Source organism: Strongylocentrotus purpuratus, unplaced genomic scaffold, assembly GCF_000002235.5.
Source record: "Strongylocentrotus purpuratus isolate Spur 01 unplaced genomic scaffold, Spur_5.0 spur5_scaffold_11, whole genome shotgun sequence".
NCBI classification, from domain to species: domain Eukaryota; kingdom Metazoa; phylum Echinodermata; class Echinoidea; order Camarodonta; family Strongylocentrotidae; genus Strongylocentrotus; species Strongylocentrotus purpuratus.
Genome location: NW_022145596.1, coordinates 30,407,830 through 30,426,116, shown reverse-complemented (window position 1 = coordinate 30,426,116; position 18,287 = coordinate 30,407,830). Strand labels below are relative to the sequence as shown.

General features: G+C 36.5%; 1 protein-coding gene across 1 annotated transcript; it reads left to right on the top strand.

The window, feature by feature from the left end:
- The first annotated feature begins 344 nt into the window (after nucleotides 1–344).
- Nucleotides 345–6,900, top strand: LOC752487 (glutaredoxin-C3). The gene is made up of 3 exons (XM_001179256.4): nucleotides 345–452; nucleotides 3,796–3,952; nucleotides 5,884–6,900. The coding sequence occupies exons 1-3, from the start codon at nucleotides 430–432 to the stop codon at nucleotides 6,055–6,057; spliced, it is 354 nt and encodes a 117-aa protein (XP_001179256.2). The 5' UTR covers nucleotides 345–429; the 3' UTR covers nucleotides 6,058–6,900.
- Nucleotides 6,901–18,287: the final 11,387 nt, after the last annotated feature.

Here is an 18,287-nt window from a genome sequence, read left to right as displayed (position 1 = left end):
TTTACGTTCGTAGTTTCTAAGTCTACGGATAGTATGGTAAGGTTTGTTTGGAAACGCTATGTTTGGTACATCGCGAAGAGGCAATATAGAGGTCGGGGTCAAAGCATTGTGACGTAACGACGCGCATTGCAGAATTATGACGCTTATGTATACAGTGACTCAAAAAGAAGTTTACACCTCGAAAATTGCGAATTATTTTAAAAATCATCAATGAACAGTAAATTATTATACATAAATTATTATAAAACAGTGTTTTATCCCAAATCATTTAGTATCATTTTTGTGTGGTATGTGTTCACGCTTGGATGAACAGGAGGCATTGTTTGCGAGAGTGCAAAATTCGACTTGCGCCAAAGTTGCACATGGGTCGAGTCGCAGGCTAGGCCTGAATGCCGAGTTAGTAAGGACGACTCCAGTATTTGAGACAAAATGGCAGCCTCCAGTGTGAAATGGTAATTTTGTAAAATACTGTTTTAAACGTTAATCTGAATCATTTTTATATCATAAATTAAATTAGATTGTTAATGTATATATATGTAATAGATTATTTTTCATAAATTTCACCAATGATAGTTGTAAGAATCGTTTATTAAATGTTATAGACATTGACATTGTCCCACACGTTGAACTTCGTGTCAGTCATTTGGTCTCGATTAAACTTTTAGTTTTACACACCTGCATGCACGTAGAACTTTGCACAGTGAGCACACATACGTCAGGCCTGGCCCTGATAAAAACCCGATTTATTTTATTTTTCCCGATTTTTTCTCTTCTCCCGATTAAAAAAAAAAAAAAATCCAGATTTTTTTTTTTTTTTTTTTTTTTTTACCAGATGTTTTTTCCCTTCCCTATTTTATCCTGATTTTCCCGGTTCCCCCTTATATTCTCTATTCTTTCCTATTTTGCCCTATTTTTTTTCCCAATTTTCTTACTCAAAAGGGGGGAATGTTGTTAGATGCCATTTTTTCCCCGCGAATCCTCTTCTTTTTTTTTTTACTCAAGGGGGCGTGGTTGAGGGGAAAACAAAAAACCTATTTTTTTTTAGTGCTCGCTATCACCCCTGATACGTGCATTACTATCCTGGCTGTGTATTAAAAGCTGTGCTTTTGATTCTCAACATTTCTGTACATCACTGTACAAAACTCAACTGATTACACTCAAAATCGCGTACTGTCTTTAGGTCTAGTGACGATTGATGACACCTAAATAGCAGTAAGAATACAATTTATCCAACTTTCTAATCAATGTTAGAAAGAATAATTTAAAATTCAAATTGTGAGTCAACTGTAAAACTTGCCGATCATCGGCATGATCGGCGCATCGGCATGATTGTGTGCATCTGTGTGTTAGAGTGTATTGACTACTCGTGTATTCAAATGCCTATATTAACACGTAGTACAGTGCTAGAGGTCAATACGCATTAGCATTGACTCTCTATGCTTTGCTGGAGTGACAGTAAGTTTACGCGCTCCCATTCGCTGATCCGCTCGAGTGGCTTCGAATTTAAGTAAGAGAGTGCCTACTTAACTTAGGCGTAACTTAAGTTCAATGGCAAAGCCAGTGTCAATCATAATATTAGTGATTATTATATCACGCCGAGGAGATTTTGACATGTCATGCTTTAAACGGGTGACGCACTTCTCACATATCTGACTCACACATGAGATTGCACACACACTAAAATAGAAAAATCAACAAACATTTCAGAATGAATGATGAAAAAGGGAATTTTTCAAACTTATAAACAAGTTTTGTAAGACTTAAACTTAAAGGGATCCGGTAACTTTGTCTCAGATTCTGAAATAAAATTCTGGATTTAGCTCATGATGATTATCAAGATATTTATGATTGGAATTACAAATTTTGAAAACCGTTCGCATGACGGTTTTCATAACACTACAGTCTATTGGGGAAAACGAGTATGGTAAAACCGGTCACTCAAAGATTTTTACTTTTTTGAGGCACTTCTTGATCATTTTGAAGCGCAATTTTTTTAGGGCTTCAATATAACACCATATCACAGACACTGATAACACGTATGGCCTGTGTATCTTAGATTTAACATTGTTAAACGATTCCTTTAAGTGAAATACATAACCTTTTAAGAATGCTAAAACAATTGTAATAAATAGAGGGTTTAACTGAAATATCATGATTTTGGTATGGGACCGAACAGAAAATGGCTAGCTTTCTCCTCGCACCAATATCTTACAACAACAAGCAAATGGCAGCCAGTGATAGCCAATAAGAAGGGCCCTTGTCGGCGTCAATTTAGGATCATGAGGCTCCAATTTGCCGAGATCGGATGAACGTTCTGCGTGTGCGCTAAATGTAAGCTAGAGTTCTACGTGCAATGGCACCACCGGGCCCAGTGTGAGACCATTCATTCATTTGAACAAGATATGTGATACATCTTATGATAAACTGTTCAAGAAATAAAATGAATTATTTTTGTGAAATAATTCAAGTTCATTGAGTGTCTCTATTAAGAATATACCTAAGACTAAGACTAGAGTAAGACTAAGTAAGAGTAGACAGTCCTAACTCCAGAAAGCAGGTAAGGGTCAGCATGGTCTGCAACATTTATTTTAAATATTTGGCCCAAAAACCGCACAGAAACGTGAAAAGATGCTTCCAGAACATAATTTCATAAAATATCATATTTTGAATGGCCGAGAATAACATTTTGAAATTCTGCATGTGTAAATTAATTCTTGTATATATATATATATATGTGAACGGTATTATTTAATAAAGGATCCCTATGGAGGGGGGGGGGAGAAGAAAAAAACAATTTGTTAATTCATAAATGCATAATAAAGATGTTTTAAACAATTTTTTTTTTTTAAACATATCTTACTAAAATTTTAGTTAACATTATGCCTCATTGAGATTGTAAATACTTAATGCATTCATTTCCCACATATTCTAACAATGTGGTTATAACTTACATACACCTGTGTGAAAAATCTCAAGATTTTCAAAAATTATGCAGTTTGCATATTAGAATTGACCCCTATGTCATGTGTTGCTGGTGTGGTTTGCATTCTGGTGTTCCCTTTGTGTGCTACTACGTTCTGCTAAGCTACCTCGCTTTTTATTACTTGCCTTAGCTCCTACATGTACAACATTATCTTTGTATTTTGAATGGATTAGCTATTTCATCAACCAATAGCACTCATAGAGGAACTATCTGTACGTGGTGCTGTGTACATTTTAGATGTGATCGCCCTCTAAAGTACACCAGAATATCCTGCAAAATTCAACAAAAGACTTGGTTACCAGTATGGCAGCCATGGAGTTGTAGGTCCTGATCTAAAGATACTAATCGCTTGTGCAGTATGCATGAGCAATGTTCATCCATCTATCTCAATCCCTCCACGATCCCCCAAACCAATACAAACCACACAATACATGTATTTCCAAGAGGTTAATTGTTACGTCAAGAAAAATATGGAGAGATGAGCTGCAACAGTACTGGGGAAAGGTTAATTGGCACGAATAAGCACTGAACAATTTGGAGACAGCATGCTGAGGCCTTCATCCTGCAGTGGATCAATAATAGCTGAAAAAGTAAAAAAGTAATTGTTATCACTACTTATTCCATGTATGGTGAAATTATTTTTTTAACAAAATGCATAGAAACTTGCCTTTTGAAAGGAAAAATGACTCACTTTGATGACTGGTCTCTTCAATCCATGTTGGGTCTGGCCAGGTTAGTCCTGATAATGCCTTAACATTAAATCTACAAACTAAATTCAATGAAACCTGAATTATGTTTGTTTTTTCCTGCAGCCTAGTCCAAGGGCTCATCAAAGGCCATCGGATCATGCTTTTTTCCAAGAGCTACTGCCCGTTCTGCCTGATGGCTAAATCTGTTCTACAAGATGTTGGTGCTAATCCGGTTAAGGTTCTAGAGATTGAAGAAAGGTCTGATGAACAAGAAATCCAGGTGAGGATCGATGTACAGTCAAGAAACCATGTTATAATATCATTACATCTAGGAGTGGGCACAAGGGGTCATGCCTACCCCCCCCCCTGCCTCCATGTAAATAAATTGTTTAGAATGGAAATGGAATACATGTACATATAGAAGGAAAAAAAGTTATAAATTCCTTAGATTGCTATAAAATATTTGTGAATTATCATTATTGAATGCAATTATGCAAACATGTTTAGATGAGGTATCGAAACACAATGTAAAAATGTTTATGTTTTGACACAAAGTGCTTGATTGTTGGCGACATTTGTTAATTAAAATGTGTTATTTGATGTACATTCACATTTTCAGCCTCGCCAGAGAAGTACAGGACCATAAGCTGTATGTCTTTTTATTGATACCTTTGTGAGATGATATTGTGTTTTTCACAATTATGCCTTTGGGTACACTACAAAACATCCCATATTTTTAGATATTTTAAATAGCTGTTTGTCTCTAATATACATGATTGTATAGTGACTATATAATGATTTCTTTAATATTTTTATCAATTTTCAACAACAAACTGTCTTCACGGACTCACGGAGGTATACATTGTTAAGTACATGTACAGTCCCTGTTGAGTATTTGGAGTTGGCATGATTGAATCAAGCTCTGTAAAATTCTAGCGTGAAAAAATGGAAAAAAATAAAAGCATGTAAATAAAAGAAGTCTATCAAACAAAAAAGGAATTTAATCATTGTATATTGTATGGGCATGGGCATCTTGGAACATTTAAGAAATGCAATACTGAACTGAGTCTGAAATTGCATAGCGCCATCTCTAGAGCATTATAGTTTAGTGTTCAAAAAGGAAATGTAGTTAGCATATCAACAAATGTCAAATGACTGAAACGGGTATGCAACCTGATATTGAAAAATCATATTTAAAAAGGGAGGGGGGGGGTGTGAAGGGGGTCATGTTTATTGATCATAACCTATCGTGCACTAAATGATCTAGCTCCAGAATATATTTCATCCCTTCTATCACCCCACTCTGCAGGTCGTTCTGGTTTACGTTCATCACATAATATTAGACTTAAAGAAATACGTACCAAAAGAAATTGGGGGGATAGAGCATTTGCATCAGCAGCTCCTTCTTTGTGGAATAAGTTACCTTTCTCTATTTAGATGGCCAACACTCTCTCTACTTTCAAAACTGGGCTTAAAACTCACCTGATGCTCAATGCATATTGTTAAATTTCAATGTTCTTTTTATACAATGCATGCAAAACAAACAATCGCACTGTGCCACATTGTATGTACCGTGGCACCATGAAGTTGTATGATCTAATGCAAGTTAACATTTAATATTTCTTTAATCTTAAGTATGTTAAATATTAATTTAAATTATTTGTATGCGCCTTGAGCATCTCTAGAGATGGATATGTTGCGCTTTATAAATATTGTTATTATTATTATTATTATTATTATTATAAATGAGGACAGAAAATAATTTGGATTTAAATTGACTATAGACTTGTAAAATTGTATCATGATTATGATTACCTTGGTTTTGATTAGGTAATATATGATGAAAATTTCAATTAAATAATATACTTTCAAAAGCATCAAAATATTAAGACTTCCTTGCTATAATTTTGGATAATAAGTATTTCGCAATAAATACTTGTGTTTTGAAGTTACTATTCTACTCCGGTTGCATCAGTGAACATCAATTTAAAAAATATAAATAATCATCTTTTAATATTCCTATTGCTTGTCAAAAAACAATATTTTCCATCAACATTTGATGATATATTCATGAACGTTCAACTGCTTCAAAGGACATTCAGAAATTGAATCAGAATTAGTATGCATTTTTATAATGACTTTTAGTGTAGATGCATGCAATTTGATCGTTGTTAACTTGTCTTTTCTCCGCTGTTGATTCTCTCTACCCAGGATGTTCTGTTGGATCTGACAGGAGTAAGAACAGTTCCTAGTGTGTTTATAGACCAGGACTACCTTGGAGGAGGCTCAGATCTGCAGAGGATGATGGAAGAAGGGCACTTACAAAAACTCCTCAGAGAAAAGGGACTTCTGAATGCCGGAAATGAAAGCTCAGCAGACAGATAACAAAGATGAGGAGTTGCATGCTTTGACTTCACAGTGAATCCATGAAGGCAGGGGGAAGGGGGGGGAGGATTCAAGAGGTATTGCCCCTTGTGTTTTCCAACAATCATTTCCAACAATCATTTCCAAAAATGAGTTTACCCTCAAAACTGTTTGAAGTGAGTTTTAGCGACAGTTGAAACAGACCACCCCCACCCCCTTCCTGAAATCCTGTATTCACCACAGTATTTTTGACTGCATTAGCACTAAAATTTCAATGCAGGGTTCTAAAACATGATTTAGTATGTAAATGTTTCTGACTTCCTTGTCAGTTTATCATTTACAATATATATATAATAATATTAATCAATCGTTCATCATTCATATCACCTTCTACAAACTGCTTTTGATATAATCACCTCAGCTTTAGCCGTTATCAACCCACATTTCATTTGAAGGAAAGGGGCATTATTCTGCCTGGCACCCATTTAACACATTGGTGGAGAGAGACAACTGTTAAGTGTCTTTTCTAAGGACATACATGTATGCATTATACAGAGATTTGAACCCTCAACCCTCTGAGGAAGAGTCAAGTGAATGAACCAGTATTTTTTGATTCTCACACAATTGATAGAATTTATAATAATGATTGGTGAGGTATAAGCGCAACTACTTGAAAATGTTATGTAAAATTCCTTCTTAAAGGTACTATGTCCCATTTGCAGGCCAAAAAAAAGGAAAAGGCTAAATTCCAACATCATTTGAAAGATATGCGAATTTAGAACTTACTTAAAAAAGATGGGGCTTGAAAATGTCTTCAAGTGTGAAAATAATGACTATTTGTTGTCAAATCGACCTAGGAGCTATAGAGCCAATAAGTAATAGTCTTGATTTTCAGACCATTGTACCGAATGGTCATACGTTTTAATGCTGCGCAAAGATTCAATCAGTTTAATTTTGGCCATCACAAGAAGTGGGTTATTGATGTAGACAAATGCTCATGTGCCTTTTACAGCTCATTTTATGTATGTTATTACCAAAGAAGAAAAAAAAGCCAGTCAGTCACTCAATAGTGTCTGACAGTGAAGTCTAGCAAGTAAACAGGTTTTCTTGCATAATTAGGATAGGACATACATGACATATTTATAATTCCTGCAAAGTTCTACAGAATTTGAGGTTGGCTGCAAAAGGGACATAGTACCTTTAAGACATGTGATCAGTTTTGATATTTTGTTCCAATGAATCAGAAAATTTGAAGTGGAAAAGATAGGATAACAGACAGATTAATATATTTGTAAAAATGTAGAAATATATGTAGGTATTTACCTGTCAACCTATGCATTTCATTCAATTTGTCATTATGTGAAGAAAAAAGAAAAAAATTATATTAAAGTACTGCAGTATGGTTATTGTAACATTAATGAAAATGAGTGATAAACACATTTCTCAATTATATTGCATTTCTTTGGCCATAAATTATCAATTCATATCATTTTTTGATTCACTAGTTTCTTTTTAATATCTATGTTATAAGTAGCATTAATAAGATAGCTATTTATTCCCTGTTGACATGATGAAGAATAACCCTTATTGATTTTCTTGATCATTTCTTCTAAGGGTAATTGATTAGTGCAATTTTGTGAACAAAACGTTTTATTGTATATACTCGCATTCAACTTTTATCTAGCTGTTACAGGTATACAATAAGGAGACATGGTATACATATATGACGGACATGTAATGCACAAATAAATATATATGCAATAAATACAATTTCATCACGACTTGCTTTTATATTCGGCATTAGATGGAGACACTGACATAATTATTGCCGATAGATGGCGACAAACATCAAAATGACTTGTGCTAAAATTTAGTGGAAGGAGTGATTCTTTTTTGGAGAGAAGTGGAGAGGGAGAGAGATGACAAGAGAGAGAAAAGAAATGATTGTTGAAGAGAAAGAGAGAGAGAATAAAGAAAGAGAAATATAGTGTGTGAAAGAGAGAGAGAGAGAGAGAGAGAGAGAGAGAGAGAGAGAGAGAGAGAGAGAGAGAGGAGGACGAGAAAAGGAAGAGACTAGGGGGGAGACGGGTTTTTTAAAACATCGTGGCCAATTAACCGCGTTTCTTGAAAGAAGATAGTGTGGAAGTTTCTATTTCGGTTTAGTGTACCGTCTCAATCTGTTGCTTCTCCTCATTTTTCTGATTCATCGTCTCTCTCCATCCGACCTGTATTTTATATGGTGTCATCTGCATTAAAGATGCTTCCCTGCATTAAAACCCCATTTTAATTAGTCTGTCAGTGCACTGTCAGTGCCTTAAAAGGAGATCACATTGCCTTAAAAGGATGTCACATGTAGCAGTCCACGTTCTCGTCGTGCAAATTTAAAAGTCCCTAATGTCTCTTATGTAAATAGTTTTTTGTATTTCATATGAATATCCTATTCTGCTCATAAGGACCAAAACGTCACTGGTAATGATTAGGGACTTTTAGAATGAGTGGACGAGAACACGACGAACGCCGACTGATCATGTGTCAACGTACTTAACTGCCCATTTGACTACAATTAGAAATCTTTTAGATTGCACTCGACGATATACATGCATGCAGGAAGTAACATTATGAACATCACGGACAAAGAAAGAGGACAAAATATACAGTTCCTCATTCTACCCTCAACAAAAGAACATCCCTTCACTGCTATTATGTAAAAATGTGTAGAACAGGTGAATATGCATGTGACACCTGTTCCACACATTTTTACATAATAGCAGGGAAGGGATGTTTCGGCTTTGTCTACCTGAGGAACTGTATATTTTATGCGCACGCGGCATACTAGTACCTTGAGCATGTAAAGGCGCTATATAAATATCAATATGTATGTATGTACTAGATTTAGGAAAATCAAGGTTGACACATTCTCGATCGCCGACTGAGACGTCGTAACGCATGCGCATTGCCTTAAAATGACGTCACACGTTGCAGTCAAAGCTGACAACGTGCAAATCTAAAAGTCCCTATTATCGTTCATGTCGTTCGAGGAGTCAAACAATCAATGCGGAGTGGGGGTATTTTTAATTGACGGCGTTTCCTATACGAGACATTTGATTCCGATTAATTCGTTTCCCCCTTCCACCGCCTTGAAGATGAATTGACGCCCGAACCCATCTTTTCATTAAATATAATATTGTTTTCACTTTTTAACATGTTATCATAGTTATCATAGTTTTTGCTAATAACATTACAAGTAAAGTTGGCAAACACCCCCCCCCCCCCTTCCCCTTCTTCCTTAAAAAATGTTTGTAAATTTATTTTTGAATCTTGTCTGTGTTGTAGAATGTCGGGTATATTGAAGACAGACGTGATTTCATTATATGTTCAGGCAAGGAATATTGACCGGCGGTCCACAGCATGCGTGCGGCGGAAGCCCATTGCCCTCAGTATGCGCGCTTGAATGAAACCCTGCTATTTTGGCATCGATTTGTTGCGTTAATGGGAAAAACTCTTCGGCAAGAACCAGAAAGCAAAGGGGAAGCAGAAAACGTCCAATATTGTTCTTCGCCCGTCACTGAATTTCACGGTTTCGTTACTCCCGAATGAATTAGTTGGCACGTTCTGATGCAGTCGGCTGCAGTCCGTGACATATGGAAGATTAGAAAGAGAGAGAGAGAGAGAGAGAGAGAGAGAAAGAAAGGGAGAGGAAGAGAGAGGGAGGGAGGGCGGATTGAGATAGATTGATAGATAGATAGATCAGAGAGAAAGATAGAGAGAGAGAGAGAGAGAGAGAGAGAGAGAGAGAGAGAGAGAGAGAGATACCAGACAAACAGACTGAAGCAAAATGGTACGGGCAGAGAAATACAAAGAAATGAAGATATAGAGAGTTGGAATAAAAGAGATTGGATACAGAAGGAGGAGAGAGAGAGAAAGATGACGGGGGGGCGAAGGAAATTAATGTTATAGAGAGATTGGGATGCGGAGATAAAGTAAGAGATGGGAGAAGAAAAAAAGAGGAGGAGGAGGAGAAGAAGAAAAAGAAAGTGGCCATTGCTCTTTCAATGGCATTTTGAACATGCAAAGCCAAGCAATATAACATTTCAAGCTATTCGTTATTTGTTTTAAAAACTAACTATCGATGCCTTCTTTAATATCATAGGGATTTGGAGAGTGTTCACAATATCAGTAGTTTATAGAAGACCAAATATAGTTTCACCGCCACTCAATAATGGATTGCCATCCACCATTTCCATAGTGCTATTGCAATATAAAAGGCTCTTCATTTTGTGCTGAAAGAACTAAGTGAATTTTATTAAAAATCCAGAATTTGACAACTTAACAAAAGAAAACAAAATCAGTTGCCAAATACCATATGGATTTTACTTAATCTAGTTGCTTCCTCAAAATTCTCTACATTGCCTAACTCTGTAGGCCTTTTGAGGGAGGAAAGGGTATCTAAGTCGTTTATCCTATTATTAAAATTAATAAGATAATTGGAAGCTAGCAAATCATAACGCAAATTCACATGCCTTGTATTACAGAAACCAAATGACTTGCGAGTTCATGTACTTAGACAAACTGTTAGAGTAGTAGAGTTTGCTTATTCATGTCTCCTTTCTGAGAGGATAAATTGCTCATCATTTGCATTTAAAATCGAATAATGCTTACAAAAATAATTCAAAACCTCTGATCCGATAATCTAAATGATTCGTACTTCTGATGAAATCAAATTACAGGAAAATTTAGTTTTATATCAGGGAGGAATATCTTGTTATTAAAATTTAGGATTATGCTATCCATAATACATTTTGCTTAGTGCTCCAAGGCAGTACCCTGCTGGAAAGAACACACTCATTCACAGTGTGAATCACAGTGTGAATGAGTGTGTTCTTTCCTTTTCCGGTTATCCACACTGTAAACCACAGTGTGAAAGGAATCTTCCTCAATGTGGAAACGCCCCAATTTAACACTGTGGAGCACACTGTGAATGAGTGTGAATGAGTGTGTTCTTTCCAGCAGGGTAGGCACTTATGAGAAAAAAAGAACAGAATGACGAGATTTTTTTGTACGCGACAAACGGTAGAGTTATCCGTGTCTACGTCACAATCCGCCAACTATTAGATTCGTAGTTTTTGCTGATTTCATATTTCAAACATTCATAACTCTCCTATTGTTGGTCCGAAAAATACTTGGAACTTTACACTTTTGTTTCTCTTATCTTTCTGTCTTCATTCAAAATGAATTCATTACAAGGGTGGGATTGCTCTTTAATTCATATAATCTGTTTACTTGAAACTCGCAGCGGTAAATAAAAATGCAGCTAAACGACTTCATCTTTGCTGTTATTTTCGCCATTAGTAACACGGTGACGAGACACGGCGGGCAGTGTGTAATAAACTGCGGAAGTTTATAGAAATCTTGAATAAATAATTTGTTTCATAGCTAAGTCTAACTGAATATGAGTTACAATAAGATTTGGGGAGCCGATTTTTCTTCTTCTTGGATCGCAGGCTGCCGACGGAGATACAAATACCCAGTAGAGTGTCATTGTGCCGGCGCTTCCGTTTATTTGCTCAAAGAGTTGGACATAAAAGAGCTCGGCCCAGCTCGCTTCGTTTCTGATACATGGCTACATTTGACAGTGTATTCCTAATTGTTTCAAGTGACATTTGGGAAAGATTCATTTTATCAAGAGTCATTAAATGTCACTTATCATGCATGAGTCATCTATTTGACCAGTCTCAGGACATGAAGACACACACACATGATCTACTCATACGAGACCAAGAAGATAAAGAAGAACTATTTTAGTAGAGGAAAAGCTTACAAAGTCATTTCTGAATGGAAATGACGCCCTTCTGCATCATTAGCACGATCTTTATTTCCATTATTATTACGATAGTGGGGTAGTCAAATGAGCACATTCATTGTCAAAGAATGTTTATCGTTTTAAACTTGAGTTACATTTCGCTGTTATCGGCATGAATTTTGTCATTGAAGATGGAACAAGTCAAAATTATATTTGATTTTAATCTAAGATTAAATTCTCCAACCTGAAGATTCAATAGTGAGAAAGAGAAAGAGAAGGAATATACATTTTTAGAGAGAGAGAGAGAGAGAGAGAGAGAGAGAGAGAAAGGGAGAGAGAGATAAAAGGAGAGAGAAGAGGGAGGGAGAGAGGGGGGTGACGGTAAAGTTGGAGGGTAGTGATGGGGGGGGGGGGGGTAGAACATGTAGAAAGAGGTGTGCATTAAATACAGGGAAGAGTGAATTCTAGAGGCTCTTGAATCACACATCCTGTCTTACATTTCTATATACTTCAGATCTTTGTCATCGATATTCCATTAAGTATGATAGAATATTCGTGGCAAAAATTGAAATATATCCGCTTCCTCGTTACAAATTCAAGTGCCCTTCTCTCGCCCTTCATCTCATGATCGAGAGGGATGTTGAGTACCACCGCATGATGTCGATCTGAAATGTGATACAGGGAAGTAAAGAGGGGTTCTTTAAAATCAGAGATCATTAAGCAGTAATCGATGTGGTTAAATGGAGTTTTGAACCCCTTGAAGAAAGAGGCCTTGGTTGCACCTTGTCTAGAATATATAGTTCACACTCGACACCTTAGGTGTTTTGTGCTCTTTTCTTTCTTATTGAATTAAAACTAAAAAGGCGGTCCAGACGTACGTACCTACACTTCTGGGAATGTGATGCTGTTAAAATGCAGCTACAATGATCTCATCGCTCTGGTCAATTTGATTTCTTTTGTTTAATAGTAAGTGTTTTTTCCATTCAGTTGAATGCTTAATTCCTCTTTATCCGAGTTTAGACCCCTTTGTATAATTATATTCAGAATGAACTATCCCTAAGAAGAAGAATTTCCAAAATATATTATCATCTCTGTTTCATTTGTTCCATTTTCTATCTAATCCAGTGCCTCTTATATCATCTATCCCTTAGCTCTCAATTGTAATATTTTCCCTCCTTTTATCTGCCTATTTATGTGATCATTTAGAGATGAAAATGCGGAGACATTTCATTTCAAACTGGCAAAGAAAGGAAGGACGGAAAGGGAAATATAGGGGTGTGAGGGCTTAGAATGAGAGATAGGTGGGGGTAATTGTAAAGTTTGAGAAAGAGAGACAAAGAGAAAAGAAAAATATAGACAGATAGAGATAGAAAGAAAAAGATAAGAGTTAGAAAGAAAAGAGGGTTAAAGAGAGAGAAAGAAATAAAGAGAGGTAGAAGTAGAAGAAGAAGAGAAAGAATAATAATAAGAAGTAGTAGTAGAAATAAGAAGAAGAAGAAGAAGAAGAAGAAGAAGAAGAAGAAGAAGAAGAAAAGAAAAAGAATCAAGGTGGTAAGGTAGACAACTATCTTCCCGAACTTTCTTCCGAAAGTACGCTTCATCAATAATCCCGCGATCGATTTACAACAAAAGCTACCTTCCTCGCCTAGTCACCATACAACCATACCGAAAGTGACTCATTATAATGGGTATCAACATATCGTGTAATCATTAACAATCTGAAGAAGATGGAAGAAGAAGAGACGAGAAGGAGAATCCTAGCCGATCCATTGTTACTCACCCGTGTCTACCATGCGGTGGGCATACTTGGAAGAGTGGTATCGGATGAAAGGAAAGCGATAGTTCAAGATGTTTTGCGCTTGTAACAGAGATGTGGACTGAGGGGCCAACCGTCAGGGTTGCGTCCATGCATGTACGAACTATCCCAAATAAATCCTTACAGAACATAGACAAGTTCTAACTTGGTGTTTTTAAACGAGATGATAATCCACCCAGGTGTAAATGGGTACCCGGTAGGATGCGAAAGCTAATGTGGTTAGATTAGCACGTGTGCGCTTGTAAAAAAGACGCCTGGCTGGAATGCTCCCCAGGGAGTGGAGAATGTACATACATTGTGTGCGGGTAAGCCTGAATCCTATGACCGGGGTAATATATATCTGTAAAGCGCTTTGAGAGGACCTTCGGTCCTGAAAAGCGCTATATAAGAACTAGCTATTATTATTATTATTATAAACCTGGAGAAGTAGTTTTTGTAGATGGAAGCCGATACTGATAGCGATCGGGTACACTTCCTCTTTTTTTTCGATCATCTCTTGATATGTACATCCTTGTATTTTGGGCATCATTTGGGATTTTCTGATGTTTTTTTTATGAACACTGTATTTTTGGTGTTCATATTCCACTCGATTCTGAATCCGATGCTGGTTTTAAGCTTTCGTCCAAATTTTAGTTCAAAAAAGGACATTAGTCTGAGGTGTAAGTTCTTTTTCGAAAACGCGGTCTTACTGGGTCGGGTGTACCTGAATTAGTAGAATACGGATCAACTTTCATGCAAGGTATTGCATTGAACGATTTAAAAGTAATAAAAGGCTTGGCTTCTCAAAACAATTAGTTAGGGTGCATTCCTTGTTTTTTATTTTATTCGACCGCCCCCCCCCCCCCTTCCGTTAGTTCTCATTGACACCATGCACAAACATGCGACGTTCAGGTTAGACAGCACCTTTCTCCAGATGATATGAATAACATCGAGTAATTGGAAGGAATTTCGGATACCATTAGACAAGATAGATAGATGATTGATTCATGCCGGGATTGAAACTCATATGATGCTGATCAGCTAGCCATGTTGATGCTATCCTGGACCTACCAATGATGATACTAAAATGATCTTCAGTGGGTGTACTTATGGCTGTAACTTGTTTATCGTCACAACGATTTATGTCATGAAAACCATATTGGTTTGTTTTTAAATTATTTTTAGATACCTTTGAATAATACCTGTAAATATTTTGCTACCCTGTGAACGAGCTGCTTAAATGAGGTTTCAGTTAGACGTTGCTGATGTTGGGATAATAAAATTAATATAAAAGCTGTTAACATAAACGCAAAGTTAACAACATGAAACAAAGCTAGAAACACCGTTATCACATGACATCTACAACACGGGAAAATTAAGTTTTTTTGCAGGGGCATAACATGATCCTAAAACTCGGGAGGGGATGGGGGGGGGGGTAGGCAACTGATGTGACGTTTTCCAATGAAATTCATAGTTTCTCAATCAGAGATGAAAAGTGTATTCATTTTATCGTCTTTTCACCCCCCCCCCCCCCTCCTCCCCGTTTCTGTTCCCCTCTCTCTTCTCCATATTGTTTGCACTTCGATGGGAAGAGGGTAAGGGTATGTGCCCCTGTGCCCCTTCCCCTCGGCGCTACACCAGGGGGTGTTTCACAAAGATCCTAAGTAGAACTTAACACTAAGTTTGACTTAAAAATTATGGACAGCAATTGGAGCCTTAAAATGAAATATACTCAAGAGCAGAAATTCAAGTATTTTAGACATTTTATAAATTCCACAACAAGAATATGAAATCTCCTTAATGATAGAAAATATGAATGATTTGAATAAACATTTAATGCCTTTCAAAAATATTTTTACCAAATATTTTCAAAGATGCTAATGGCTTTCCATAATTTTTAAGTCCAACTTAGAGTTAAGTTCTACTTAGGATCTTTGTGAAACACCCCCCAGGTGCATCCGTTCTCGATCACAACACCCAGACGACATACCGATGACCAAAGCAATTACTTGAATGTTTCGTAATCATCACAATGTCACGAGATGATCGCTACTCCATATATGCTCTTTAACTAGATGAAGTGTGCTGTCATGGTTATGATTAAGGACGAATTTTCGGGGATAGAAGAATCATAAGGCATCGTGAGAACGTTTCTTCTTTATGAAAAAGTCGTAATTCTTTAAAAACAACATAGTACAACCATCCTCCATACGTTCTCATATAAAAGCAAATGAGCTTATCGTACAAAACACCGGCAGGTTTGTCCGGACTGTGCCAATTTAGAACCGACAGGACTCAGTAACCTCACATGATACTATTTTATCTTTAAACAAAAAAATATATTAATTATTTAAAAGAAAAAAATATCTACCAAAAAAAAAAAAAAAAGTCAGTTGTATTATTACATAATTATGATGATTTTTTTATTTTTATTGTTGGTGATAATTGTCAAAATTGACTGATTGCCATAAAACAATAACCAACAAAAGCAGCTAACAGCGGACGCAGAGGACAAAGAGGGGACAATTGAGTGACAGAGAAAAGAATACAGCTAGATAACTGAATGTTTTAAAGAGGAGTTGGCCTGCTCAAAATATAAACAAAAAACGAAACAAAAGAAAAAGAAAAAGTGGAAGACGGGAAGCGTAATTAAAGATTTCGGAGACAGGTTGCCTTTTATCGTATGGTATTGCCACTATCGATTTACAGCTAAAACAATATTTTGTATAAAAGGCGGGAAATAAAAGTGCAAATTGAGTTTGTTTGCGGCCAAATGTCCGTCTGCTGTAGGTTATAAGAGAGTAAGCGTGCGTGGAGTATAAATAGTCCCATCCTATTTTCTTAACTTTCGAAGCTTTTAAAGAAGAAATCCAACACCGCAAATCGCTTTCTTGGCTATTTTCGAAGAAGTATCGTGTTGCCGTGAAGAGTGCTGTTGTGACGTAACAACTGAAGACAGCACCTCAAGGATTAGCTCGATTATATTTCTTCCCTTTTAGTATTTCAAGGAAAGCAACTGATAAAATGCTTTGTCATACAATTGCCACTTTCTGTAACCAAAAAATATGAATTGATCAAGATACTGTCGTGAAGAGGTAAATATATACGGCGCCATGAGACTTGGCTTGCGAGTGATAAATTTAGAAATGTGAGCTTCTTTTCAAAACCGTTGTCTAAATCATTATATAAAAATAGAAAGGGGACTATTAGAAGGAAATGATTGTAAAGACACTATAATTATGTTTAAAGAAAAAATGAACTTGTACTATTGACATTGTGCTATATGTGTTTGTGGCCGTATTGTAAATTGACATAGCCCATGTCATAGTGCGCTGTCACGGTAATGGGGAGTGGGGAGTGGGGGGGGGGGGGTAGGGAAACCATTTGATACATTTTAAGTAGACAAATGCTTGACAGAGATTAAAATACACAAATTGATACTCTTTCAAATTCGATATTGGCCACTCTTTGAGGGCCGAGAAAACAGCTAAGGAATCAGGTAGGGGGGGGGGGGTTATTGGCCATACTGATTTTGAAATAAAATCAAATAAAAAACAAAATGCTCTGCGCGTTACAAAACAAGATTTAGTGGAGTGCCTAAAACAAGCAGAAAGCCGATTACAAAAAAAAGAGGAGAGAAAAAGCTGAATACGATGCAAATGAGCCCAAAGCCACTTTACCTTCACATAGGTTAAGAGGTTTAAAAGCATTTCTGTTGGTCGGATAGTTATTGACTCAGAAATCAATTCTCAGTAGGCCACTGTTTCTATCCTAATGTACATGTGCATTGCATGCTTGATGTACAGAGCGCCCTCAGAGGGTTCATCGTTTAGATGCATGCATGCATGGTAGCAAGGAGAACCAAAATCAAACTTTTCCCTTTATCCTAGTATTCGTTGACCTCCTTTTCTTCCTACGAAGCAAACTTATCGCTTAAACTCCCAGAGCTTTGTTGTTGCTAAAAAGCCTGATTTTCAAACAGTCTGTTACATGCGTTGCATTTGCCCGCCTATCCCCTTGAAGTTGTTTTTTTGCATGAAATACACACGACTTGTGTTTGGATGACCTTAAGTTAACTCATTCAAAATGGAGACAAGTTTGGAGTGTTTGTCCAAATATCTTCATGAAGTATGGCAGAATCAGAAAAACCAAAATGTCACGAATTAACCTTTCCTTTTAAAGTAGAATCAGAAAAATCAAAATGTCGCGGATAAATTCGTTAACCTTTCCTTTTAAATAAAACTGACGCCAACATTAAATTCCGGCATTGCTTTAAAATAGAGACAAGAAGAGATAAGCGATCGCTGCGAATGTGGTTTTATATTAAAAACATTAATGCACTGAATTAATTTAATCTCAATTAGTCTACAATAAGCTCATATTTTCACTAAAACTTGTTAAGAGAGTCGCAGGGACTTTTAATTTCTTTCAATTTGCTCCAATTACACATCGCACTTTTTAATACCGATGCACTTTTCAGAATCCATTTTGCCTCGTTAATGTCATTTGATTAAACCGATACTATCAATAACCAGTTTGCTATTTCGAGGGGCGTCATGGATTTCGTTCCTTAGAGCTTTCTTCGACACGTTAAGGCATTGCAAGAAAGGGGTTCTTCCTTTTCCGATGTCAATACGTGTTACCTTTCAATTAATA

Bases quoted from the DNA above. Each gene is read 5' to 3' on its own strand.
- LOC752487 (XM_001179256.4), top strand. From the start codon at position 430: ATGGCAGCCTCCAGTGTGAAATG. The intron at 453-3,795 runs GTAATTTTGTAA...TTTTTCCTGCAG, and splicing joins GCAGCCTCCAGTGTGAAATG to CCTAGTCCAAGGGCTCATCA. The intron at 3,953-5,883 runs GTGAGGATCGAT...CTCTCTACCCAG, and splicing joins CTGATGAACAAGAAATCCAG to GATGTTCTGTTGGATCTGAC.